This window comes from Channa argus, chromosome 13, assembly GCF_033026475.1.
Source record: "Channa argus isolate prfri chromosome 13, Channa argus male v1.0, whole genome shotgun sequence".
NCBI classification, from domain to species: Eukaryota; Metazoa; Chordata; class Actinopteri; order Anabantiformes; family Channidae; genus Channa; species Channa argus.
The window spans coordinates 21407602-21434310 of NC_090209.1; the positions used below are offsets into that span (position 1 = coordinate 21407602).

The 26709-nt window shown below is 38.5% G+C and overlaps 2 protein-coding genes across 9 annotated transcripts in view; both read left to right on the forward strand.

The window, feature by feature from the left end:
* The first annotated feature begins 1870 nt into the window (after positions 1-1870).
* LOC137140074 (E3 ubiquitin/ISG15 ligase TRIM25-like) lies at positions 1871-5915 on the forward strand. The gene is made up of 4 exons (XM_067528160.1): positions 1871-2687; positions 3485-3624; positions 4248-4415; positions 4657-5915. Exons 1-4 carry the CDS (start codon positions 2061-2063, stop codon positions 5363-5365), a joined length of 1644 nt encoding a protein of 547 aa, XP_067384261.1. The 5' UTR covers positions 1871-2060; the 3' UTR covers positions 5366-5915.
* Positions 5916-6182: 267 nt separating this feature from the next.
* chchd6a (coiled-coil-helix-coiled-coil-helix domain containing 6a) overlaps positions 6183-26709 on the forward strand; it is a 63462-nt gene continuing 42935 nt past the window's right edge. For 2 of the 8 annotated variants that reach the window (XR_010916377.1, XM_067527259.1), the window contains exons 1-5: positions 6183-6383; positions 7844-7931; positions 8529-8649; positions 9424-9568; positions 25649-25672. Coding sequence is in view for 7 of the 8 variants with exons in the window: in XM_067527259.1 (XP_067383360.1) it covers positions 6300-6383; positions 7844-7931; positions 8529-8649; positions 9424-9568; positions 25649-25672 (462 nt within the window). In the remaining variant the exon portion in view is untranslated. The remainder of the gene's footprint in view (positions 6384-7843; positions 7932-8528; positions 8650-9423; positions 9569-25648; positions 25673-26709) is intronic. The other 6 variants (XM_067527266.1, XM_067527261.1, XM_067527264.1 and 3 more) reach the window with 6 other exon arrangements.

The following is a 26709-nucleotide window of genomic DNA, read 5'->3' on the forward strand; positions in this document are numbered from 1 at the left end:
CCAAGTGGGTCAGCCCAGCACTTTGCATGGCAGCCGCTGTCAGTGTGTTAATGAGAAGCAACTGTAAAGTGCTTTGGGTAGGCTAATATAATTTACTGTCCTGTCAGGAGCACACGAGACGTGAGGACTTTCCTAAACAGACCGTGAAACTTCATAAACAGACTGTGAAACCTAAGGAAACTGAGATCCTTCAATGTGTGAGCAAAAACTGCAGGAAATAGTTTTGTTATTTGCAACAGTGTTCCAGAGAGGGGGCATCAGGGCTGTCGAGTAAGCCGGGACTAAAGACCAGGTCTATGGTTAGACTGGAACTAGACAGTTTGGAAACAGTGGCGGAGGATAACCAGAGACCAGACCAGTTACATTTCAACTAATCTCTTCCACTCGATGTGTGATGATGAACGGTAACAGATGGGAAGAAATAGACTGAATTTGACCTCCCAAAGTTGACTTTATGCTTTTTTTCCGCATCACACCTAACGACAAATTCTGTGACCCAAACCGAATCTTGCTAAATGCAGTGACACAAACATGGCATCTCACCGCTAGATCGCTTTTTACAAACGTACCTGTATGCAGTGTTCACTGGAAAACCATGCAGTACTGTCGTTTCATCAAGTTTGTATTGCCACCTAGTGGACCTGGACAAAAGTAAAAAGAACAACCAGAAAAATTGGAAGTGCTTTGACTTCACCTACACAAATGCTGGGCTTATTTGAAACTTTCCAAATCTTGGGAAAGATCTTTATTATCCAAAATGCCCCCTGTGAGAGTGTTAAAAGTTTACACAATGTATAGTAACTTTTCAGTAGAATTTCCACATTATCTTTCATCAATCCATCTATTATCCTAATCCTGGACAGGTTGCCAGTCCACCTTTAGGCCAACACACAGAGACATACACAGACAGACCACCATTCACACTAATGGGCAATTCAGAGGGACCAATTAACCTAAGCTGCCTATCTTTGGACTGTGAGAAGGAACCAGAGTACAACATGCAAACTTCACACAGAAAGGCTGCAGCCAGCTGGGATTTGAACCAGAAACATCTATTTGTGAGGCAGCAGCGATAACTACCTTGCCACTCTGCTGGTCACACACTATTTTAATAGAAAATATTATCTTATCCTCAATGCATTTTTTTCACAGTATAGTTTCTGTTGCACATTGATTTCATTATTCTTTTACTTGATATATATGGTGTTTTATATTATTTATAAATAAAAACACTCACAATAAAGAGACATAGTGCATGTAGTCATTGGTAATTTGGAAGCAGCTAGTACCAGCACTGTCAAACAGGTGGGGGTTTAATTTCAGGAAATGCTCTGTCGTTTCACTGAAATGTTTCCAGTGTTTTTTGTTGCGTTCAACATTTTGATGGTAAGTGACTTTGATGTCTTAACTGAATGCACCCTGGGCACTTTGTATTAAAACAAAACAACACTAAAGGTGATGGAAGCATTTACAGGAAACGTAAAAGGTCAGCGCATGTGACTGCAGATTAGTGTATGAGGCGAAAAATAGAGCCGTTGGATAAAACGCTGAATCTCTTTTTAGACTGACCGTCACCTTTTGTTTTCATACCTTATGGGTTATGGAATTGAAAAAGAATAAGAGGTGCAGTAAAATACAACTTTTGCCTCAAGTCTCATTTATGGTGCAGCACTTAAATTCCTTACCAAAAGACCAAAAGACATTCTTAGGGCTTGTCTATAATTCTATTATGCGTGGCATATTTTTGCCATTAATAGCAACCCCTATACTCATATAACTTCCTGGTTGCAGTTCAGCCTCTTGTAAAGGAATGTTGTTCTGCATACATTTGTGAATACACCTCCTACCGTTTTGATAAGTACTTAAGGGCTGCTGGCTTTCTTGTTCTGTAAGTTGTCACTGTGGACTCATCTGTATTCTTGCTGAGTGTGAAGGCGAGACGAGAAACGACATTGCTTGAGGACGCAGTGTGGAGATGAAATGTAGCCGGTTTTGACAAGAGAAGTGATGAGAGAAGAGAAATACCCAGCAGAAACAAAATAACTTCACCACCTATCATCATGGCTTTGTCCATGCTGGAGGATCAACTAGCCAACGAGTTGACGTGCCCCATCTGCCTTCAGTTTTACTCTGATCCAGTTGTTCTCCCCTGTGGACACAACTACTGCCGAGTGTGCATCTGCAAGACTGCTGCCATCACCAACGAGAGTGCCAAGATCCTTCCACGATGCCCGGAGTGCCGTGAAGAGTTTCAGGGTGTACAGACGCTACAGAAAAACTTCAAACTCTGCAGCATCATTGAGGGTTACAAAGCTGCTGCACCACAGCTCGACTGGCAGCCTGAGGCGAAGCCTAGGACAACAGCGATTTTATGCGATCACTGTATCGATGAGCAGACACAGGCTGTGAAGACCTGCCTTAAGTGTGAAGTGTCACTGTGCTCCAGGCACCTCCAGAAACACCACGAGAAAGAGTTGTTCAAGGGACACACTATGGTGGAGCCCATGGACATACTGGGGGTAAAGGCGTGTCACATCCACATGTGTCCCCTCGAGTACTTTTGTTCCAATGACATGACCTCACTGTGCACCTCGTGCATCAGTGAAGGCCATCACCAGAACCACGATGTCCTCACCTTGAGTGTAGCAGAGGAAGAGATGAAGCGAGGGCTGGAGAGCCGCATCAAGGTAGCTTTATTGGTTTCAGTAATAACAATCTCGTTTTTATTCAAATCTGTCCGACCACTTTTCTGAATAAATTCAGATGATTTGCTAGATAGTCTGTGGAAGAAACTACATATTTTAGGGTTATTCATTAACAAATTCTAGACACTTCAATGCATAGATTTTTTTCTAGAATTTATTTGGTCACAACATGAAGATGCAAAAATGTGAAATTTGAAAACAATATTTGAACAAAACTCCTGTTTCCTTTCCTAGGACATTCCTTTGAACTATTAAATTACATTATTCTTTAGAGGTATCGCATTATTAAAAAAGTAATGGTAAAATAAATGATTACCAAACAGATCTTGCAGATTAGTTAGGTAGGAGGACAGGGTTATACAATAGAAAACAATAGACACGTCTGAGGTTTGCATAAATCAGCTGTTACACACCTGACATGTGATTTGAAACTGTGAATGACAAAAACTCAAAACATTTTTTGACTGACAAGTACACACATAATGACCTTTGACAGTGGCAATGTGAGTTTTCAACTCTACATGACTGATTCAAAACAAAGCGTGATCAACAGCAAAGTGGCCCTTGGTGGCTGGGTGGGACCACACCTGGTGGGGTGGGATTCAAACCCATGGCCTCCTGCATCCCAACCCAACATGACTGATTTAGATACTTTGTGTTAATTAGTGCCAAGTCATCGACCCAGAAAATTAGTACATTTCCCCATGTTTTTTCATTCTGTACTGTAAAAAAATAAAAAAACACACAGAATCCCAAATGCATCAAATGTTTGTTTGCAGGTGGTTTCCGGCAAGCTGCAGATGACAGAAAGTCTCCTGCAGAAAGCATCAGAGGAGCAGGCGGCCTCTGAAGCGATAGGAGACAAACTGCTCGGCAAGGCTGTTATAGTTGTAGACAGCATGGCTGCCCTCATGGACGGGTAACATCACAGCTACTTACCTTTACTGGAAATGGTGGTTGAACAGAGTTTCATTACCCTCCCTGCAATTTTGATTGCGTGCCACTGACGTTACAATTTACAGGACAACATGTGCATCATGTCACTGCCGGATCCTGTTCTTGAAGAACAAGATCCTGTTCTTGAAGAACAGGATCCGGCAGTGACATGACGCACATGTTGTTCTGTGAATTGACAGTTGTAAAGAGCAAAAAATGTAGCCCTGAACAATATTATGTAATGAATTTGTTTTGTCTGCGTTTGAGCCAACTGAATAACAACACTAGTTTCACAGGTTAAAATCAGCTCTAAATCTTTTAGAAACTAGATTTAGAAAGTGCTGAAAGCAGAACATTATCATTATCTGGTAGTTTAAAGTGTAATGTAAAAGACAAAATTATGAGATGTGGGCTATTACTACTGTACAGTATTTGAAAGTGGTGAGATTGAATGCAGCATGAAATTAACATGCTCAGCCGAACCCAAATTTCCACTGTCAAAGTTAAAAATTGTCAAATTTGTCCAATCACACAGTAGATTATACAAATATGTGAAAAAACAATTGTAACTTTATTAAACCAGATATATCACTCTGTTGTGTTCAGATACAAGGAGCGTCTGCATGTGCTGCAGGATGAAGAGAAAAACCAGCGCAAAAAAATTTGGGAGCTTGAACTGAATGCACTGAGAGATCAACAGCAGCAGTTACAGGAGGTGCAGCAAAGTGCCACGCAGGTTCTCAATGAGACTGACCCATGCCTCTTTATGCACAGGTACCACAGAAACAGCTTTTACAAATATGATAAAGAAATACTGTACTAGAAAATAGCATAAAATAGTATTTTGGTACAGTAAAATAATAATGCTATTCATATTGTCAATTTTACAAATTACAGACTATATAGAGTACTATACTGCAAACCAGATAAGTGTTTACACATCTATTAAAAAAAACAGCAGAGTCATAGATATTAAACACTGGAAATCAACTTAAGGAATATTCTTACTCTCCAGGTTCAGAATGATAGAACAAAAGCTGGGTGACGGGGTCACATGCAGCATACCCTCCCTGGTCCCCTCAAACGCTCCACTTGACATCAAAAATCTCCAGGCAGGCCTCAAAACCCAAGATTTCTACTCAGAAATGACCCGCCTCCTGCACTCCCTCCATATCCTCCTTAACCCCCTAGACCTCTCCTTCAACCTCTGCACTGCCCACCCCAGCTTGATATTGTCCAACGATCTACGCACAGTCAAGTACAGCTTGACCAAGCAGCCATATCCGGAGCACCCAGAGCGTTTTACAACAACACCTCAGGTTCTGTGCAGCCAAAGTTTTTCAAGTGGGGAGCACATATGGGTGGTAGAAGTGGGGCCCAACAGCATGTGGTCAGTAGGTGTGTGTTACAAGAGCATCCCTCGTCGTGGTGACCACAGTCGTTTAGGACGTAACTCTGTATCCTGGCGTCTGCAGTGGAAGAATGGCAAGCTGACAGCATGCCAGTCCTCTTGCAATGTGTCTCTGGGGGAAAAAAACACAACCCTGCTGAAGATTGAGATGAGACTGAACTATGAGGCAGGGACCTTAACGTTCCACAGTGCCACAGGGCAGAAGGAGCGTCTCCACACCTTCAGAACGGTGTTTCAGGAGCCGATTTACCCTGCGTTCAGTATTCACTCAAACACACCAGAGTCCTGGATTACACTGCACAGTGTGATGTGAACGCAACCTGTTTAAAACTTCCCATGCATAGAATTTATTTGGTTGTTCGATCAAATCAATCGAATTCCACTTAACATTTTTATTTGTACATTTTTAATGTACCACTTTCTTCCAAATTACTGCAAAAAAATACAGTAAAAAGTCATGTTACGTTGATTTGGGGGTGAAATGTTCTCATGCTAGTGAGCTGGGGAAACGTTTTTCCCAAGGACATGAATGATTTATGTCAATTTTAATCATTTACATTGTAAAAAGCATACAATCCGCATTCTTTAACTTATTCAGGATACAGAAAATTTTTGCCCCTCGGCCCCCTGTTAGTTTAGTCCGGCCATGTTATCAAGCATGACTGCATTTCTGCATGACTGTATTATAACCATAAGATGGTGTTTAAAGCACTTAATTTTAAATTCATGTGTAGGGTATTTGATTTTAGGTGTTCCATACAATAATTTACTTTATGGCGTGTTTGTTTGTCTTGCCTTTAATAAATGCTAACATTTACCATGCTTTCAATTGTTTGTACATTAAAAGATAAACGTCTCTTGTACGTTTTTGTTTCTGCCTATTTACTTTTGGTGCTTTTAGTGGGGGCACTGTGGTTGCCAGGTCGTGTCACAATAGGTAACTAGCAGTGGTCGTTTTTTTTTTTTTAATACACTAATACAAAACATTCTCATATAACACATGCAAATGTTTTAAATTGTGTAGGTTTCTCCCTTCGTCGCATTGTTAAAGGAATTCATGATATTCATGCTCCACATAAAGACTTGTCTCTGACAGAGGGGAGTGTTTTTAAGACAAACCTGGCAACCCACAACCCGGCTGTTATACATTCATGTCATTGGGCAGGACGACAGGCGCTAGTGTATGATAGTAACATCGTTCTATGAAAAGGTTGTTAGCAAAGCTTTGTAGCGTTCCACCATAAGGCATGGGCTCGGGAGAAAGTACGACTAGAAAAGTGTCTTTCGGTGTCGACGATGAAGACAGAGTCAGAATTCTTCGTGGAGTCAAGGTGACGCTAAGGTTGCTAACGTTAGCGTTCGATAAGCAGCGCTAACGACATGTTACGCTGGGCGTTTGTTTATGTTAGCTAGTTAGCCCTTAGCGTGTCGCTGCACGCGAACTCGGGCTGACAGTTCGCTCTGGTTTGAAGTGACGCCAAAGCAAAGACCCGTGAAGCCGCTTGATTGCGCGCTGAGGATGACGACGGAGGCAGAAGCTGCACATACAAGTGTCCCTAGCTTATCGACAAGTGTCTTCGGAGAAAATTCGGCATATATATGTTTGGCTTAGCCGTTTTACGTTTCTTTCAAACCCCACAGCTTTTCAATTCCAAAGCTGGTATTTGGGATTTGCTAACAGCATTCAGCTAGCATGTGGGAACCGTACCAACGACACTGTCGGTGGATGTATTTAAATAAAGAAGAAAGCAGCACTTCTGACTTTAAATGTCCCAGTCATGAAACCAAGACGCCCTTAAATTAGCAGATTTCCAATTAGGTTCTGCTGGCTTTTCCAGTGCTGATGTACATGTGACAATTTTGCAAAGTGACAGTCATAGGCAACCACTGCATTGGCAATAAAAGTCTTTATGTTTTATATTAAAACAAAAGAAATAGTACATACAGTTTATAGTGGATAATCGGTGTCACTGGTGTTTACTGGCTCTATTCAGTAATGGAATATAATTATTCCAGTTTCATAGAGATAACACCCCAACCCTTTAGCTGTCTTTTCTAGAGGTTATTTTATTATTAATACCGTCACTTAGATAGTCTGGCATTATATTTAATTATGATGTACATGCATGCAAGTGAAGCGACTGCAGCCACATTCCTGTTTATTATGATGTATGAGAGTTTGTTGGATATAATTCTTTTAATTTCCCATTGGATGTGAAGTCAATTTCAGACGTGGCTGTAAGCAAATCGAACGTATAGCAGTATTATAAAAGATAATGGTTTACATTTTTTGCGCTTCCATGCATCAGTGATTGTGCAAAATAAAAATGCCTGCAAAAAAAGGAAAACAACGAGCAATACAGATAATCTTGTTCATCAGCCCTGCCTTTACATTCAAATGTTATGAGTCATAGAAACTGTGAGCCATTGCCTGGCTGGTGCTGCCCTCTGTTGTTTTTGTGTGACTGTGTTAAATTATTTCCCTGGACACACACATCCACACATAAAGTAGAACTACAGTGACCTAATGTTTTGTCTTAGACCAACACTGTCCTTTCAGAGGCATTAGGAACAAAAGATGACACAATGCACTGTGCATGAAATTGCTTAATACTCTAAAAAAGTTATGTTTGTAGAAAATTGCAGTAAAACTCCAGTTTCCTTTCCAGATTAATCAAAACAAAGACAAAATGGAAAAACCAAATGCTATGGAAATCCTACAGGACTTTACTGAATGTGTTTCTCTAGCCATTTTCATATTTTTAAATGAGCTCACTGTTGCTCTGTCTAGCTGTCAGAAGATGTCCTTCAGAGGATGAGAGGAGTAGCCAACATTCCTCCAGAACACACATCAACGACAAGCCCACAGAAAGAGACAGGTACAGTATGATAAGCCTCACAGTGTTTCTCTAGCAACAAGTTTTCTTGAGAATTTGTAGATTTAGAATAAATAATATTTAGCCATTACAAAATTAGTTAAAATATAAGCTGAGTCTGATTATAGCACTATACAAATAACACATTCCATATACAAGCCATCAGAAGCTAAGGTCACAAGTGTCAGTGATGTCTTCTGTTATGTGGGTAGTCTGTTTATAGTCATCTCATTTTTTCCATTATTCATCGCTCTTCTTCTTTGAAAGACTACGTGCAAAAGTCATTTTTTCCATTGAGCAAATAGAATTATTTATAATAATAAAAAGGGAGACATTTGGAGGGTTAATCTGCATAACCAAGAACAAATTATAGCTACAGTCAGCACATATTGTAACCAAATCCCTATAAGATCAGCATTACACCATCACTCTTCTTTCAAAAGAGTATCTGATGTTGTGAATACACAAATCAAAATCCCAGTTTTTAAACATAGTTTTCAGATGAGAGAAAAAAAAGCGGAGTTAAAAGATGTCATCTTTTGGATATTTTGACTTTTATTTACATTTGGCTTTTTGATATCCCCTCTGTCTTTGCTGCAGGTGCCTCTCACAGTGCCAGCCCGAACTCTGGAACCCAGCAAAGCTCACAGCACCAGACTGAAAGCGGTTACCAGTTCAATGCTGGCAAATCATCCTCTTACTCTAAGGAAGAACAGAGGAGGTGGGTTTGCATTACGTTTCCTAATTGGCTGACTACAAGTCAAAATAATTTATGCATCTGACTGATTAAAGTAGAAAAACAAAAACAAAAACCTGATATGTTAATTCTGCTACTATTTATAAAGAGCTTCTTTTCTAAACTGAATCCATTATAAGCTACCGTTTCAGGGTTGTCTTTAACTTGCTGTTACACCTGTTCTGTATGGTTCAATAAAGAAGACTAAAATCAAGTTGAGCAGAGTAAGATGCTCCAGGGCAACAAGGACACTATATCAGAAAAATTAATTGGATCGTGGTTTTTACAATAACCCCTACATCCAGACACAGTGGAGTTTCCTCTGAAATTCACTAGCTAGCAACTGTGTTTTGCAAGTTTTTTGAGCTGTGAATGTGAAGCGTCTTAGAAAAATGACTTTAGAGCTAAGCGCAGTAGAACAAAATATTAAATGTTTACCTTTATTGGTACTCTCAAAATATCTCAATAGCTCAATGCTAAAAAAAATAGGAATATTTTTAGAGATACTGTAGTGTTGTAAGTTAAAATGTTGACTTTCACTAAATAAAACACCTGTAAAACGTAACCTTCATGAGTTTCAAGCCATCTTGTCTGCAGCTTTCTGATGCTCTAAGAATTGGACTGGCCTGGAAATTGGTATATGTTGCCCCCTTGTGGAAATATATGTTTGAAGCATTGTCTGTAATCATAATACTGTGGAAAGCAGCACTGGATGAAAGGATATTTCTGTCTTTTTACAATATGGTGCATGTATTCCAGGTATGAGCACCAGCAAGCAAAACTGAAGGAGGAGCTGGCCAGAGTACCACAAAGTGAAAGGGAGGCAGTGAGGGAAGAGATGGCTAAAGCCATGACCCGGGAAAGACAACATACACGCCAGGAAGCTGAGAAGGCCAAACAAATGGTACACAAAACCACACTCACTCACGGAGTTTATACACACACATTCTCTTTTCACACACACATATATGAGACATCAGTGCCTATCTCTTGTTGCCTCTTGCGTACCGCTTCCATGCAAATTTAGTGACGTCCGGCAATGTTTGGGCTTGTTTCTGTTTATGACAAACTGTAAGGCAATAAAAATCTCAACTCTGCACAACATCTAGACAACTGGTTTTCTGGATCAGAGCTAATATGCCTAATTCTCTCTTACCGTTTCCTGTGAACTTATGTGCTGGTTTTGACGCTCTGTTCTTTGGATAATATGATGGACATTGCTAAAAAAAAATTTCCCACTACATCATTCACTTCTGATGTGTTGGTGAAGTTGTTGTTGTAGTCTGTGTTTGTAATGATATCGTACCTTTTGAATTTTGGTCAGCAGACACCCCCCTTGACTTTGACCTTGAGGTTGAGTGATTTCAGTTATAGTACTGTGTAAATATGATATATTAATATTAATATGAGTGTCCCTAAGTAGAAGAAGATAAGTTTGTGTAGCGTCATGATTCATTCATGATTCACTCCATTGAGGTTTTCTCTGGTTAAATCAAATGTTTTTGCAATAGCATTTGTAATTTCCATGGTGATATTCCTTCTGCCTAATTCTCCTCCTCTCTTTACCTTACATCCCTCTTATTTTACTATCTCCCCCTCTCTTTGCTGTGTTCTCTCCCAACTCCACCCACAGTCTATCTTCATCTGTCTTTCTCTCTTTTCTATTCAAGCCCATCACTCTCTTCTTCCTGCCCTGGAGACAGTATTATCAGTGCAGTGCATGCAGTAAATTGCACACAGAGTTTCCTGGAGCTGGAGATAGGAGGTGTAGTTGTGGGAAACCAAGAGCTTGTTTTACACATCAGCCAAGGCTTGTTTCACGTGACCCCCCCCCCCCCCCCCCCCCCTCTTTTCCTTCCACTTTCACCTGCCTCCCTCCATGTTGAGACATGCTGTAGCACCTGTCTTATCTTCCCTCTAACACACTCCCTTTGCTAATAGAAAGCTGCTGGAGGGACGTCTGGAACAGAATCACCAGTTGAGCGAGACTGCACCTACTATGAATACATATATGCCCATGCTATGCACATGAATTATAAGTAGATTTGCTCACAGTCACAATTCAAATGAGATTTTTCCCTGTTGTGAAATCATACGGCATGATCACCTATCATCCACTGCTCATCCATCCTCTGCAACCTTTGCAAATCCACTCTGTAGTCAAGTAGGTTCAAGGGCTGTTTTTTTTTTTTCCGTGTGTGTGTGTACTGTTGAGAATGTGATGGTTTATAGCTCAACACAACCAGGGCTATACTCGGTCTATGTGTTGAAAGGAAATTCTTAAATATAAAGTAATTTACCAACAAAGGTCAGTACAAATAGGGTTGACAATAGTATGGAGGCTGTTGCATGCTACTGCTTGTTAAATCAGATGATTTATGTTAATTTATAAGGGAAATATATATTTTTTAATGCTAGAGTTACAGTGTTATGTTGAAGCAGCACCTTTTTAATGCCTTTAAAGAAGCATTTGATCATACACAACTACAAACACGTTAAATATGTTTACTGAGTGCATATCAATAATCAGCTTTTATTAACATGTCCGTTATAAAACAATATCACCTACTATATAGTGCAACCTCGAAATGTGCTTTTTAAATGTGTATCTAGAAATTAAAATGGGTTATCATAGTAGACCTGCTAGCACGGCTGGTGGTACAGTATCTAGACAAAGTGGTCAGAACCAGCCTGCATTTGGCAGGTGGCCCTTCTTAATTTAACACCCCATGAGGGTGACGTTTAGGGAAAAGACAGATAGGCAATACCGCCTGAAGAAAAAGGCTGAGGAAGACTGAACATCGGATAAGATGAGATATGCAAGGTGACATTTGATTAAGCATTTACTAAGTATCAAATCAAAGCAAGAAGGATGTGAGAATGAAAAAGAAGCGAATGAGCATTTTGTCAAGGGTTAGAATGAAGAGGAGCCGGGAATAAATGGGAATGAAAGGGAAGATGACATGCATTTCCTGTAGAAGAGAGCTGAAGAGGAGGGTGTGAATGAAAGGGTGAAAAGGAAGTCTTCACAAGTGATTTAGGTTTCCTGGAGGATCTTTGGGGAGATGGATGAGAAGGAAGTAGGCACTGTAACTAATGCTACTTTGATGCCTTTTAGAAGATGAATTGGCGGAGACGCAGGGAAGTATGATTAAAAGCACACAGTTGGGAGAAGTTAGACAAGGAGGAGAAGGATGTAGGGGTAAAAAGAGTGAATTGCAGAAAATATAGATTCTGAAGGACGAGAAAAGAAAAAAGGAAAGCAAGAATAAGAGGAAGAATAAAAATGATGGATACCTCATCATTGAGTGATGCTTATAGAGTGATGCATGTCAAACATTACTTTGAAATTAGAACAAAAGGATGAGAAGAATAGTGAGAAACTGATGGTGTCCAACAGATGAGTAACCATTTTCTGTTTAACTGGCAATGAGAAAAGAAGACCACAAAATCCGTATTATTTATTTAGCTTGTATAGAAATTCTGAAAAAAATTTTAAATTAGGTACTAGGACTGGGCAATATGGCCTATAAATACTATTGCGGTATTTGGCGATACACAATATATATCTTCATATTTTTAAATGTCCGGTAAAGCGTTTTATAGATGCACACAGTATGTCTACAGTAAAACATTCTTGTTTATGTTCATCAGTGGTTTGTAACAGAGTCAAATGTAACAAAACAGTTTATTTAATTTTTATTTTTTAAACCAATATCCTCTCCCGAATGAAAATAAATAATGGCTTAGACCTACATACTGTAGCCTGGTGCTTTGCTGATCAGAACTGAAACTTCTTGACAGTTGACTGTACGATTTTTACTACACAGGTGTAATAACTTAAGGAAAGAGTTTTGCATAGGTTTTAGTGTATCCTGTTTTCAAGATACCATTATCCAATACCAATATAATTTTAAAAATAAGCAACACTTTTTTTGTGGTCATTTCCTTCATGTACCACCTAGTCTTTATCTCCTCCTCCCTTCTTTCACTGAAACATAAATCACCCCCGTTTTAAAAATCTAACAGTGCATTATGCAGTAATGTTCCTCAAATGAGTGTTGTGGATACAGGCTAGGAGCTGTGGAATTGCTTGTACTCGACGGACACAATATATTAATTTACGACATTTCACTAAGAACAAGCCGCAAAACGTTGAGTATATTCGAGATGTCGCCCACCCCTACAAGGTGCCAAAAGTAAATAATGTAACTCAGAATTTACTGAGTGCTGCAGGAATAATGAGACAGAAAGAAGGTGCAATCGGGAGCACAGATTAGGTCTGCAGATGTGTGACCATTAATTTTGTAAAGAATCACTGGAGTGAGGAGCAGACAGAAACATGGTGCAAAGTTTAGCCTTGAGTGCAGAACAAAGGTGTGAGAAGAGGGAAGAGCGGGTGCTACAGGTGACTAAGTGCTTCCTGTCTTGTGTGCGTGGGTGCAGCACTGAGTCACAAGTTAGTGATGTGTGGCATTCACTATTTAGTTGCCTCTTTCTTTTCTTTGCCTTGCAGTCCCTCACTCATTTCCTCCTGTCTTTTGTCCTCTTTCCAATGAACTGCCTGATCCCGCCATTTCTCTGGCCTTTTCTTCATCTTTCAGCCAAGGCCGTCACCCACTGTGCTGCGCTCTGTGAATAGTCTTTGTTAATAGCAAATCTTCTGCAGATTAATTTCAGAATGAGAGGGGGAACAGGAGAATGGAAAGAAAAGAAGCAAGTCCAAGTAAATGGCTAAAAGGGATTTTCTCTTTTTATAATGTATTAATGGCCTTTTGGCGCCTGTTCAAAGCAAAAAAGGTCATAAGTCACATTAGCATGTGGAAAATTTCTCTCAGAAGAATTAGGAAGCCTATTTTTTTAGCTGCGCTTTAACTTTGTCTGATGGAAGTTCAGTTTAATTAAGATGCCATCCACGAGTTCCTCATTCTTCGAACACATAGATGGATCATTTATTGGAGAAAAATGTATGTTATGTTCAAATTACTGTTTGTTATATATTTTACACAATTATAGTTATTTCAAAATGTATCTGATAGCACACTTTATTGATTGCACTGAATTACCCTTTTTGAGAAAATGTCCAGTCAAATTATCACTGCCTTTAAGCAGATCAGTATTTCCCATAATTATTGATTTTCAACTATTTGTTTGTACTATTTGAAATTAATAAAACATAATTTTATCGTAGAGCTGCACACAACTTGGTTGATCTCAAAGTGTCCACAGTCTCCCAACATCAGGTGAAGACTGAACAGTTTTTTATTCATTTAATATTATCCGACTCCTTTTTGCTCCTGTAACCTCACGATAACAATACCATAAGCTGTAATAACATGGATGCACACGGATTTAACAGATGACAGGCGCATGTGTCAGTGGCGACCTTCACCTTGTTTTAATAGTCATATTAACAAAAAGAAGTTACATCTGCTCCTTAAGACCCATGTCTTATTCAACAGCATCTTCCAGGCATAAGATGCAGCCTGTGAGTCAGATTTAGTGCAGGAAAGTGCCAAATTATCTGTGCAGCATAGCCTATTGTAGGAAATATTCAAAGAGCAGCTTAACATTACCCTGATTGTCTACCGTTGATCGTTGCTGTTACTGATTAAAATGTCAAACTTTCAAGTCATTTCAGTTGTCGCTAACATTAATTCCACTCTTTAAAGTGATGACGGGGCAAGTTGAAGTGCTGTGTTGTTTGCGTGTACTCTGCAAGTCGGCTTTGAAACATTGCTATATGTAGCCAAAGATTTCATATACAGAGCTATCTTTACCACTTGTGAACAATCAGTGTCTCTGCAGTTCTAGTAACTGTCAAAACATGTGAGATGTCTTCTCTAGTATAACCATCACCTGATCTTGCATCAGTTTAAAAATCTTCCCGTTAAAATGTACATATAGTATCAATACATCAAGATTGTTTAGTTCTGTATCAGGACCAATCAATATTTAATATGAAGAACTCGCGTACTGTAGACGATAGGGAGAGTGCATACAGGAGTAGCTTACAGATTGTGTAGAACTAAGATTAAGATGAGAAAAAGACATTTAGATTTTTTTCCTTTGGCTTTTTTAGGGACAGAGGTAGTTTGGCATCATTCAATTTAGTTTAAAATTCAAAATATAGATGAAGCAATTACATGTATGTGTTTATTCATCTACTCCTACAATTCTTACAAATGACACTAGATGGCAACAAAAGCATATTCCATGTTTTACCGGCTACATAAAGGCAGAAACGGTTTCCACTCCATCTTGCTCTCCCTCTTTTTGTCTCTTTATCTGTGTACCACTTTGTCTCTATGTCCATCATGCACAATATTGAGTTAAATGTTATTAGTGTGAAATTCTTTCACTGAAAAGCCAGTGTTAATGATTATGAAGTGTTAATTCAATCTACCTAATCTCCCCCTGTACAATTACCTTTTCATTCTTCCATTATTTTTTTATTATTGCATCAGAATTGGTCAGAGATTGACAGACACCATTGCATTGTAATGTTGAAATTACTTTAGTAGACTCCAGCAAGAGATGTTGATGTTCTTTGTCTCACCTGTTTTCACAAGGATCATAAGAACATCACTGCAATAATCTATTGGACGTAATAGCTTTGTTCAAAATGTGTAAGACTTGTCAGAGTTTTTCATTACAGCTACTATTATAACTGTCTATAGTTTTTTGTTGGCTTGGGTTTATACCTAGTTTAATAATGTATTTTTGTGAGTCATAAAAAAGTATTATAAGAAAGTATTATGTATCCGGTAATGTTAAATTTTAGCATACCTTTCTTGTGTTTAATATTTCTGACAGCTGTGCTCTCCACAAGTTATTACCCAAATGGAGTATTTAGATTTGAACCTTAGCTTTCTCAACCACAGGTGCCCCACAGGTAAAGAGAATGCTACTCAACTCGAGTTTTTCAGATCAGTAGCTTGTGCTAAATCCTATAAGCCTGTACATGGGTATTTGAGGTGGTGCAACGCAGAGTACACAGAATCTCGCTCTTTAAAGTTCCTATCTAGGGACAGGTTTTCCCTTGGGAACAGCGTTGCGATAAGACCTTTTATATATGTAATAATTTTTCTTTGATTTCAAGGAGTGGCTCTTTTCCTATTCTGAAATGTCCACACCACCTAGCACAAGCTTTCCTCTTTGGCTGATGAGCACTCTACTGTCTATTGATTAAACACATACAGTATGTTTTAGTCCAATGCAGTTCCACACTTGTGTAACTTTTCCTGAATTTGTCCAGTTTATGTAAAGGTTTTGCATTGGATTTAGTATAATGATGAGTTAGAGGAGCTGTAACTGTGGAGAATTGATATCTACACTGTAACAAATTACTGAAATTTCTACTGTAAAATTTTACAATAATGTCTTGTATCATTTTACAAAGTTTAGCTGTATATTGTAATGCATCATGGGTAAAAAGAAACAATTACAGCAGCTAACAGCATTTTTTCACAATAACAAGTTGTGCAGTTGCAGGCAAGTTGAATCTTGACTAGATGATGCACTTTACAGCAGAATACTGTTGATTTACGCGATTGAATTTGAAGGAGGCTGCCGTCGCTCAGTTAGTAAGGCAGTCGTCCTTAGACCCCAAGGTCACTTGTTCGGAGATCGAAGCAAATAACCTGCGGACAATGATCCGGTGTTTCGACCCTGAACTCGCGGGATGAGCCGAAAAACAAAAAAGAAAAAACAAACGCGATTGAATTTGAACAAGGAACAAGAGCATTTGATGACCGAAGCAGAGGAGTCAACAATCATTTCTTTGGTGAGAACAACATTGTCTTATTTGTAAGAGTGACTGTAATTTCCCCATTATCTTAACTAAGCTGTGCTATGACTCCAGCAACACTGCCGGTGATGCTGTAGTGTAAATCACTACTTTAGATCTTATTGCAATTTCCAGACATTATGTGTACGCTGTAATAATAATAATAATAATAATAATAATAATAATATTTAATTACGTGCAGTTTTTGATGGTTATAATGCTAATTAGCGCATTAGCATGCTAGCAACACTAGCACAGCTTTGGCGTATTGGGTGTTGTTAACTACTTTCTAAAGCTAAACGTAGCTCGGCATGATGCAGTGGGTGAGCGTTTAGTTGACAGAAGTGACTAGGAGAGGGACAATTGTATTTATAAGACAGCGAGGAGCCAGCCAGAGATTGACCACAGACTCCCCATCATTTCCTCGTCCGTTCTGTCTGTGCTGGGCTCCATGGGACCGGTGAGTACAAACTAACTCCGCTTGTGTGTTCAAGTTGTAGCTTTGAGGACAGGAAGCAGCCATTAGCTCCCAGGTTATGACTCAGGCCTGTATGTCGAAAATAAGTTTTATTTCAGTTGAAGTTAAATCAGTTGTAGTGTCACATTGCTGCTTTAGTTAACATGACAGTGACTCCACAGCATCTGACCTGTGTCTAAGTGCAGCTTGATGCTCTGTCAAATTTTTAAATGACAGATGTTTCATAATGTTATCTGAGTGGAGATAGGGAAAAAGTTCAGATCGAATTTACTCATTAAAAAACATCTAAATCAACTCTTAAATGAAACTATAAAATAAGTAACAGGTATTTTAAAATGTAGATAGACAGTAAAACCGTGTTTATTTAGGGAGTCAAAATGTCTTTACTGTAATTGTTTTGAGGAGGAAAAATGTACGTTAGCGCTTATTCTCCCAAGAGCTTCGTTTATCCCACTGCAGAGCTACTTCCTTGTATTACAACTGCCTGGCAACTGGAAGTAGTTCTGCAGAAACTTATTAAGTGAATTAACTAACAAAAAGATTTTTTATTGAATTGGTCTATAATTGACTTGTTTTAACATTTGTATAAGGTTTGCAAAAACATTTATATACGGGTGGGGGGTGTTCATCAGAATAGTAAGGAGACTTATAGCAGTTTTAAAGAAGTAATTTTGTTAGAGAATTTCCAACATCTCCACATCAACAACAGCAGCAGCACCAAACTAGGTCAACTGCTGAATGACATTTAAAACCTTGACAAACAATATTTTTAGTTATAAAAATGGTATGTTGGTGCAATTGTTTGATGCTGCTGTTGTCCTTCCAAGATGAGTCTGGTTGAGAAATATCCAACCAGGAGTTTTGATTGATAAAACTACATCACTCTTGGTTAGTAACTCATACAATCTTGTGACAAGAATTTCAATGTATCCCTTTAACTGTTAAGAAACCCACATTTCACTGTATAGCGGAGCGACTACCTGCCTTAGCTTGGACAACCCAATTTTCATTTTGCAAGGGCAAATGATTACTTTGTCTTGTACAACCCTATAGATTTTGCTCTTATGTAGAATAGCTGTGAGCAGGTTTGTCATTAACTTTCCTTTTGTGTAATTTTCAGATATTTTATTGGAACCAGCACGACCACTGGCTACATAGCAGCAAAGTGAGTCAGCATAGGAAATGGGAACGTGCATAAGAAGAAAATAACAGTCGATCTTTGTGTCTCTTTTCTTTTCAGGCAAGTGGACTTGAATGGCTTTGCGCATAGTCATATAATGTGCGAAAAGAGAATGACTCTTTCAGCTCAAGTAAAACTATTGACTTTTAATAAAAGTTTTTTTTGTTGCAGTTATGACTCATGTTTCATTTAACAGATGGTGAGAAGTCAATTTTGTATAACTTTTGCATTAAGGTGTCATTTGAAACACTTCTAAATGTGTTGTAAAAGCTGCTAATGTAAAAAAACAAAAAATACCTGTGAAAACATTTAACAACAACTTATTGTTTTGTGAACTACTTAGTGATATTTACTGGCAGCTTTGGTTGCCAGTAAATAATTGCCAGTATTCCTAGATACTAGATTACAATTATTATTTTTCTGTCAGAAAACAATACATTGCTGTAATTGTAAAATATATATCCAGTTATATACTGTAATTCTTTTGTCAGTAATTAAGTGCAAATTTTACATGACTTTATTGGCAACATTTTTGCCAGGTAGTTCTTGTAAATTCTACAGGCAGTTTGTTACAGTGTAAAGTTCCAGCAACGTTAGGATATGCCTCTGTGTTCATAAACTTTTTAAAACTACAGACCTGATTCATAGTTGTTTTTTTTTTGTTTGTTTTTTTTCATATTGTTAAAATGACAACAGGCAACCCTGTGTTTTACTAGTAGTGTTATGATATTTATTGTTTGTTGCAGTATTTATATACAGTATATTTATTGCATATATATATATTTTCTAATTATAGTTATTGTACGAATGTTCTAGTTGTAGATGTTGCACTATGTACTCTCAAATTTTGATTCATTCCTAATGCTACTTTGTGAAGCACTGCATAACTTGTGTACCCATCATGTCTCAGACATGCTCCCTTAAGAAAAGCTAAACATTTACATTCCTAGTGTTTACTTCCCAAATACTCCACGAGTACCACTCCAGAGCTAAATAGTGTTGCAATGCTTCATGTAAGGTTTTGTGAAGCATCCCTGCTGGAATTGGCCAGATGTTGCCTCTTATTAGACAAACCTGCCTTTCTTGTTTATACCTAAATCCATATAATCAGCTGGAGATTCGCTGCTGATGGAGCGACGGTGTCTCAGGAAACACATTCAGGTTATTTCTATGTGTTTGATAGAAACAGATGTGTTCATGCACACACACGTAAGAATGAAGCAGATGGGGACACGCTTCATTATAGAAGTACATATGAGCTATTGAATTACTTGATGTTTTACCATGTACTCCTCTGACTGCTTATTTAGTCAGACATATGCTAACACACTGCTATTATGCCATTTAGATGAGTGAAAAACAGGTTAAATGAGTTGATTTGCCTAGTAGGTTCTGTCTTCAGTTTCAAAGGATTTACATCATTCAAGCAAAAAACTGTGTGAATGCAAAACACACAGTATTTGCTTTAAGTTTGTATGAATACGTTACTAAAGAAATCAATGTATTCACATAGAGATGTAGTCCAACATATTCACTCTCTCACAGTTAATCACAGTTCTTGTCCCTGTTTTCAGGAAGCAAAGCCTAGGAGGAAATAAGGGTAATACATTAAATGGGATGGAAATAAGGGTGAAGGGGGAAAAAAAAGAGAACATGGAAGGAAATAGCGGGGTGAACAGTAACAACGAGAAAAGAGAGAGAAGGAGTATTGGAAAATGAGGGTGCTGAGGACATGTGGTGATGGCAGGAGTGGCATTGAAGGAAATGGAGTGAAAGAAGAAGAGGAGGCTGAGGTACAGATAAGCCCGCAGTTGTATCAGTAATTGTAATCTACAGGAACTGACATGGTTCTGCATGTAAAGCTATTAGGCTGACTGTGTGCTCAAAACCCAGCTTCACCCAACTGCACTGTTAGATAGCATGGGGAAGACGAGCCAAGTGAGCAGGCAGACAAACAGGAGGTCCAGTTCTTGGTACTCGGAAAAAAACAGAAAACAAATCAGTGCTGATAGGTTCCATTTACATTTAATGGCGACAGTGTTGCTGTAACATTGGCTGGTGTCTGGCCCACTTAAAGGAGTCTTTAATTGACAAAAATTCACACTTTGACATAAGCGATAAGGAAAGGACTCTGGCATCATGCTCAATATAGTTGTTTGAACTGTAGTACTGTAATACTGACTGGAAAGTTGAAAGGTCTTATGATTTCCTTCAGTGCTAAAATACATTTGTACTGGAAAATCGGTATTCTCACCACTTCTTGGCTAACTTTATCTGGCAGGCCTAAACATTTTGACCGTTGCTTAAGTCCTTAACTCTCACTGAGAAAGAGCATCTTTTCTGACAGTGCGGCTTGCGTCCAAACTAAAACCAATTTGTTCTGATCTTAAAATTCACTAATGACAGCTTTCCCACACCACACGCTCACCACTGACACCACAGATCTAATGTGGAGAGGCAGATTTTCAGTGGGATTCAGCTAAAATTATACATTCTATGGTTCTTGACATGTTAAACACAGTGTCTCGGGAGTACATCTGCTGGGAAAAGCTCAATATTACTGCAAATGAGGAATCTTCAAATCATCATGAACAAGTAAAACTATCAAATCCTCTCAAAATTGGACCTAGTCAAAATTTAATTGCAGCTCAATAGGCCTTGTTATGAAAAGTCATTTTGACATGTCACACTAGGACAAAAATGGTGTAAAAAAATAATGATAGCTGAATCCCTTTAAGTTGCTTCATTTTCAGGGTCCTGATATTGTACTCACTGTCATGATTTATTAGGACACTTCAAAAGACCAGAGACATCATTAATATCAATGGTGTCACCTCTCTTTTCTTACTGTCAAAATGGCAGCTGCTCAAATTTTTTTTTTTTTTAAATCAAGGTTGGGTTACTAAATATTTTTAATACAAAATGCAGTTTTTGATTAGAGCTCTTCTTTTGCCAAGTCTCAAATGTGTTTTGGGTGCAATGACTATTCCAAGCAGTCGTGGATTTGGATTACTACATTAATTCCAAATTTCCATGCACAATGGAATTTGGACGGACAAATCCACCAATTTAGAATTAAAAAATGCATTTCTTATGCCCAATGTAATAACCTATATGATGACCACATTTAAATATGAGAATATTAGCATTCAAACCTATGCATTAACGCATAGTTCCAAAGTTATACACGTTACATACATGTACACACAGGAAGGCAAAATGCATATTGCAACACAGGGTCATAATCTGAAATTCATTGCAAATGCAACAGTTGTAACAAGTAGGGTCCTTGTTAAAAGTTTAAGTGGCTGCAAAAGTTATTTAAAGTGTAATAGAAAAGCAAATCCAGCATAATAGGTCATAAGTTGCATGTGCACACTTGTTTGCTTGACCCTATTGAGCTACACGAAACCACTTGTCATAATTATGTTATGACAGTTATGCTACCATACTTACTGTTGTTATAGCAGAGAGATTACAACAAGAGAGTGTGTCACACAGAAGAAGGAGCAGTCAAAGCAGCACTAAAGATTGCGGGGGGGGAGAGAGGGACAGCAGGAAAGAGTTGGAGAAGAAGCCCATATTGTCCAACTCCTTCCACTATGTAGCTGCCTTGCTGTAATTATCAGTCAGATTATTATTGAGTGCTAATTTATTGCCTCGCTGGGAGCTATGTGTTAAATAAACGCGGCAGAAGTAAAGAGAGGGGGAAAAAGAGGGATTGGGTGAACAGACTGCTGCTGCTATCAGATGGCAAACCAGCGCACACACTGCCCACAGGGGGAGCGTGAGATGTGTGAGTGTATATTTATACATGTCTGTCCCAGGCACACTTGCAAGCCCAAACACTGTGTTCCATGCCCATGTGGTGTGCTGATGATCCATTGGGCTGTTAATATTGGTTTGCTTTCCTCGGATGCTCTCTTCATGTGTTCCCTCTGCTCTGGATCAGGAAGCTGGCCCCTCAAAGATATCACTGTGGCATCTACCCGACAGACACACTGACTAACAGCTCAGCCAGCCGCCATCTGTTGTCTCTACAGTGCAGCCTCAAAACCTGCTATATGATGATGATGCTGCTGTAGAGCAGAGCTGTAGTACTGTAAAAAATATGTTCCTCTTTAAGTGGGCTTTATTACAGTGGTACTTCTCTTTGTGGCTTGAACTGAAAACTTTATGTGAATGATTGGCTCTGTCCATTAGGCTCTGTCCAAGAACTTTGAATAGAGCAAATATTGTGAAGTGGAAAAAGTTATAAGAACCGTTTTGCGCACTTCCATATTTGATGGCAGCTTTTAGTACACGACAGTTTTCATTACCCACTGTTATAGACACATTTTGTCACCACCAAAGCAAAAATCGAAACAATGCTTTGTTTCAGTGGCCACTTTCCTGACTACAGCAAAAAAATGCAGTTCGTCACTAAAACCATTTTCGGCATTGACCGTCATTCTATACGTTTAATATCCTGTTTGATTGTTAAACAAAATTAAGTGTAGCATATCTTTTCCTCCTAATCCCATGGTGATGTTGTCTTCTTACTGCCAGTGAACCTCAGCAGAGTGGTCTTGGAGTGGACCAACACCAGCATCTCAGTGTGGCTGCTTGGTTCACGCCAAGCTACAACTGGCAGTGTGATGTAGACAGCTACAGCCAACTGGCAAAGATAAAACAAAGAATGGCCAAAGCTGCAGCACGAATTGACTAATTAGAATAAGTGTTTTTTTTTTTTTTTTAATAGCACGTTTACTCAAAATAATATTTTGATGTTGTGGGATCTCAGTTCAAATTCAGTTTTCTGCATAGACTCTTAAATCTATTGTGTGTTTAGAACCATACCTGCAAATCTGTATTCATCTCTACCATCATGGACTCATATTTTCTCATAGTAACCGCTTGTATAGGACCTCCAGGATAATGTAGAACTGGTGGGAATACAAGGTGAAACACTATAAGAAGAAGTTTGTGCAAGTGAAGATGTTGTCAGTGTCTTTTTGGTGTGTGAAGTTTAGAATTTTAACCTCATGGTGCTGCTGATGGAAAAAATTAGTAGTTGCTTTGGCACCTATTCATTTTCTTTTTGTTGGTACTTGTTCACTCATTTTTGCTGTGATTTTGTATTGTGTGAAGAAAATCTTGATTTCTGATCTGCCACTGGCCCACAAGACTCCTGAGTTTCAGAATGTCCTCTATGAGTTGCAAATTATGCCAGCAATCATGATCCCGTAGTTCTGCATACGTCTTGCTATTGCATTGTAGAAAGATCTTCATATTATTAGAATGGTATAATGTAAGGAAGACTTAGGCTTGCAACACTAACTTAGCCGACCACCGAATCAAACCATCACCAGCATTAGTATGGCCAGTCGTCAATGCTGCAAAACTTAACAAAGCATACAACATAAATCTTTATGTGGAGAGGTGCTGCCAAATTCCTCCATGCCACAGACTCGCAGAACAGCACTGGCAGCAACATGAAGCTATTCCCCTCTAAAGGTTTTGAGTGAGGCTTGCCAGTCAGAGAAGGTCAAATCCTGTTTGTCACATGCTGAAAGGGTAACTTGTGCGTATCTATGAAATGCCATAGGCTTTGACACAGCATCTGTTTTATGCCCTCGGTGGATAGATTTCATACCCCAGCTAGTGTCATTCCAAAAATTACATATTGCATCCTAACTGTAGAGGGCCTGTTTATCTCAGTAGGAAAGTCCACTTGCATGTACTTACTCACCAGCACAGCATGCTGTGGGGTGCGTGTAAAGTCACGCCTGTCTCACTGTTATCTGCCATAGACTTAGAGGTCCCTGGAGGGACACTAGACCAGTCATCTGATTCAGTTGGACTTTTTTCACCGACTCCAAATTAAAACGGGACCAACACAGAGAGACATAGATAGGAAGGAGAGCTGTGTTTTTTAATTAAACCCGTTCTGATGCTGCGTAATCCCCGCCAAACTGATACTTGTCTAACATATAAAATTAACACATGAACAATTTCAGGTCTGCTTTTCACCTGCATTAACATGCAGCAGCTGCAGCTTTTCAACCGACAGTCGTAGTCTCTCTCACATCAGAAGCACTCTTTGTCTCTCCTCAGTTAAAGCCTGTTTATGAAACACAGACGATCGGCTCTGATTTGATTTGGCGTTCAGCAGCCCTGATAATTATGATGAATCTTCCTCTCTCTTTGTGTGTGCATGTGTGCATGCAGAGTCTTAACCTCAGTTTGTCTTTACTGATGCTGCTTTTCAGTGCCAGTGCTGGTAGTTAAACCTGTGACAGTACTGCTTTAAAATGTTGATCGGATTATTTTGCTGCATTTACCAGATGTGTAAGATTTACTACATAAGTACAGTTCATTTGTGTCTGGCAGCCAGTCAATCTCAGATTTCAAATCACAGTGTAATTTCTGTGACATACCCATATGGTCTGAAAATTTGCCTTATACACTAAATGCACTGAACATACTGTCATTTTAGCAAGTTACAATAACTTTTCATTATGCGGAAACCACTGTTGTATGCAAATTCATATTTCACAGAAGGAATCTGTCTAATCTATCTATCTAATATAATGTTAAGTGTACTACTATCTCCCAGTTCAGTTTGATTCAGGTTCAATTCAAATCCAAGTCCAAATTCAATTCGCACTTGGATTTTTAGGTAATAAAAATACACTTTTCTTTTACATAGAAAGTTGTTTGTGTAAAACTTCAGTAAGCTAACTGTAAACACATTTACTAGAGATGAGATGACTAGATCACTTACCAAAATCTAAATCCATGGCAGAGATTCAAAGATTAATCTTATGACTTAGGGAATCGGTATTGAATTGTTAACCAGAGAGTCCAATTAATTTAGAAATTGATATTTTTAGTCAGTACAACTTCATGGTAGATATTACCTCAGGAAAACTAGGGTTAGGGGTATGTGTGTGTGTGTGTATATATATATATATATATATATATATATATATATATATATGTATGTTTATATATATGTATGTATGTATGTGTGTGTGTGTGTATATATATATATATATATATATATATATATATATATATATATATATGTGTGTGTGTGTGTGTGTGTGTGTGTGTATATATATATATATATGTGTGTGTGTGTGTGTATATGTGTGTATGTATATATATATATAAAATATGTATATGTGTGTGTGTGTATGTATACGGACGCACACGTAAAAAAACACACATACATATTACATATTTATTATAAGTGGCTATTCCTCAGTAGTTATGAATATATAATGCAAGTTATAAGAATAAGACAAATGCCACATTGACTGATATAGCAGGGGGCCTTCAATGCAGTCTAACTCGAATCCACCATGCTGGAATTGAAAACAGCAGCGTCAAATGCTTCTCACAACATTTAATTGGGATACAGTTGTGATTGTTTTGTTGTTTTATGTTTAACCACAATTAAATTAATAATCAACATGTCTTGGTCCTTGATTCCTAATCCTGCCTTGTTTCTCCGTCTTTTTTTGCCCTTTTTTTTTTTCAACCTCTGTAGTCTGCTGATGAGATAGAAGTGTTGGTAAGCTACATCACTGTTTTCAGATTTCTGCTTGTCTATTCAACTGCTTTCTAACTTGCAATGTTTTTTTTTCTTGTCCTCTTCATAAGACTGAGGGCCACTTTAAAAAAGGGGACTGTTAACAATTTCTATTAAACCAAAATCCTTTGACTTTTAAAAAAGAAAAATATCCTTAAATTGCAGTTTCTGGGGAAAAATATGCTCTTTGATTTGATTGAATAGGAGGCAAATTAAACTCCTCCCTGCTCACATCCTTCTTATTATCCTATCCATTCACATCCTGTCCTTACATCCCTCCTGATTCTATGCTCCCTTCAGTCCTACACCCAAATATCTCCATACCTTCTTCTCACGTATTTATTCATTCCATAAGCCTTCATCACTCGAATTCTTTCTAAACTTCTTACATGCATGTTAGTTTTGTTTGGTTCATCTCTATATTTCACATTGAGGTCGCTCAAGTGTGAATTAAAAGGTTATTAAATCCTTGTGTTGCAGGAGGTTGAATACAGCAACAGCAACTATGAATTTCCAAATTTAAATCAAATCTATCTATATGTACCTACATCAGGACAGTAATTTTAGTTTAACATCTAATCAAAAAACATTACAAAAAATAAATCTTAATGTAATAAATGTGATTCCAGAAGCTAGATTTAACAGGATATAAAGCTCTCCAAACTAGTGAGCTTACTATCGGTCTGTAAAAACCGTTTCACACACTTGGGATCAGGACTATCCACCTTATATTTCCTTGCGTGAATTATGGGTGCAACTTCCGGTTTTCGGCTTCACTGAACCCGCATCTGTGAGAGCAGTAGCAATATTCTAACCCCCCCCTTCCAAACGTTGGAGCATATCCTCTGACAGTTTAGAGCTTTGCACAGTGTGAACATATTTAAAAATGTTCTCCTATGTTTTTTTGATCACACATTTTTTTCTCCTGTCACTCGATGCAAACTTCCTGCATGTATAAACCTATTTGACAGTGTGCTTTCAGACACCTGTGCATGCACGACTTTGTGAACATATGCACA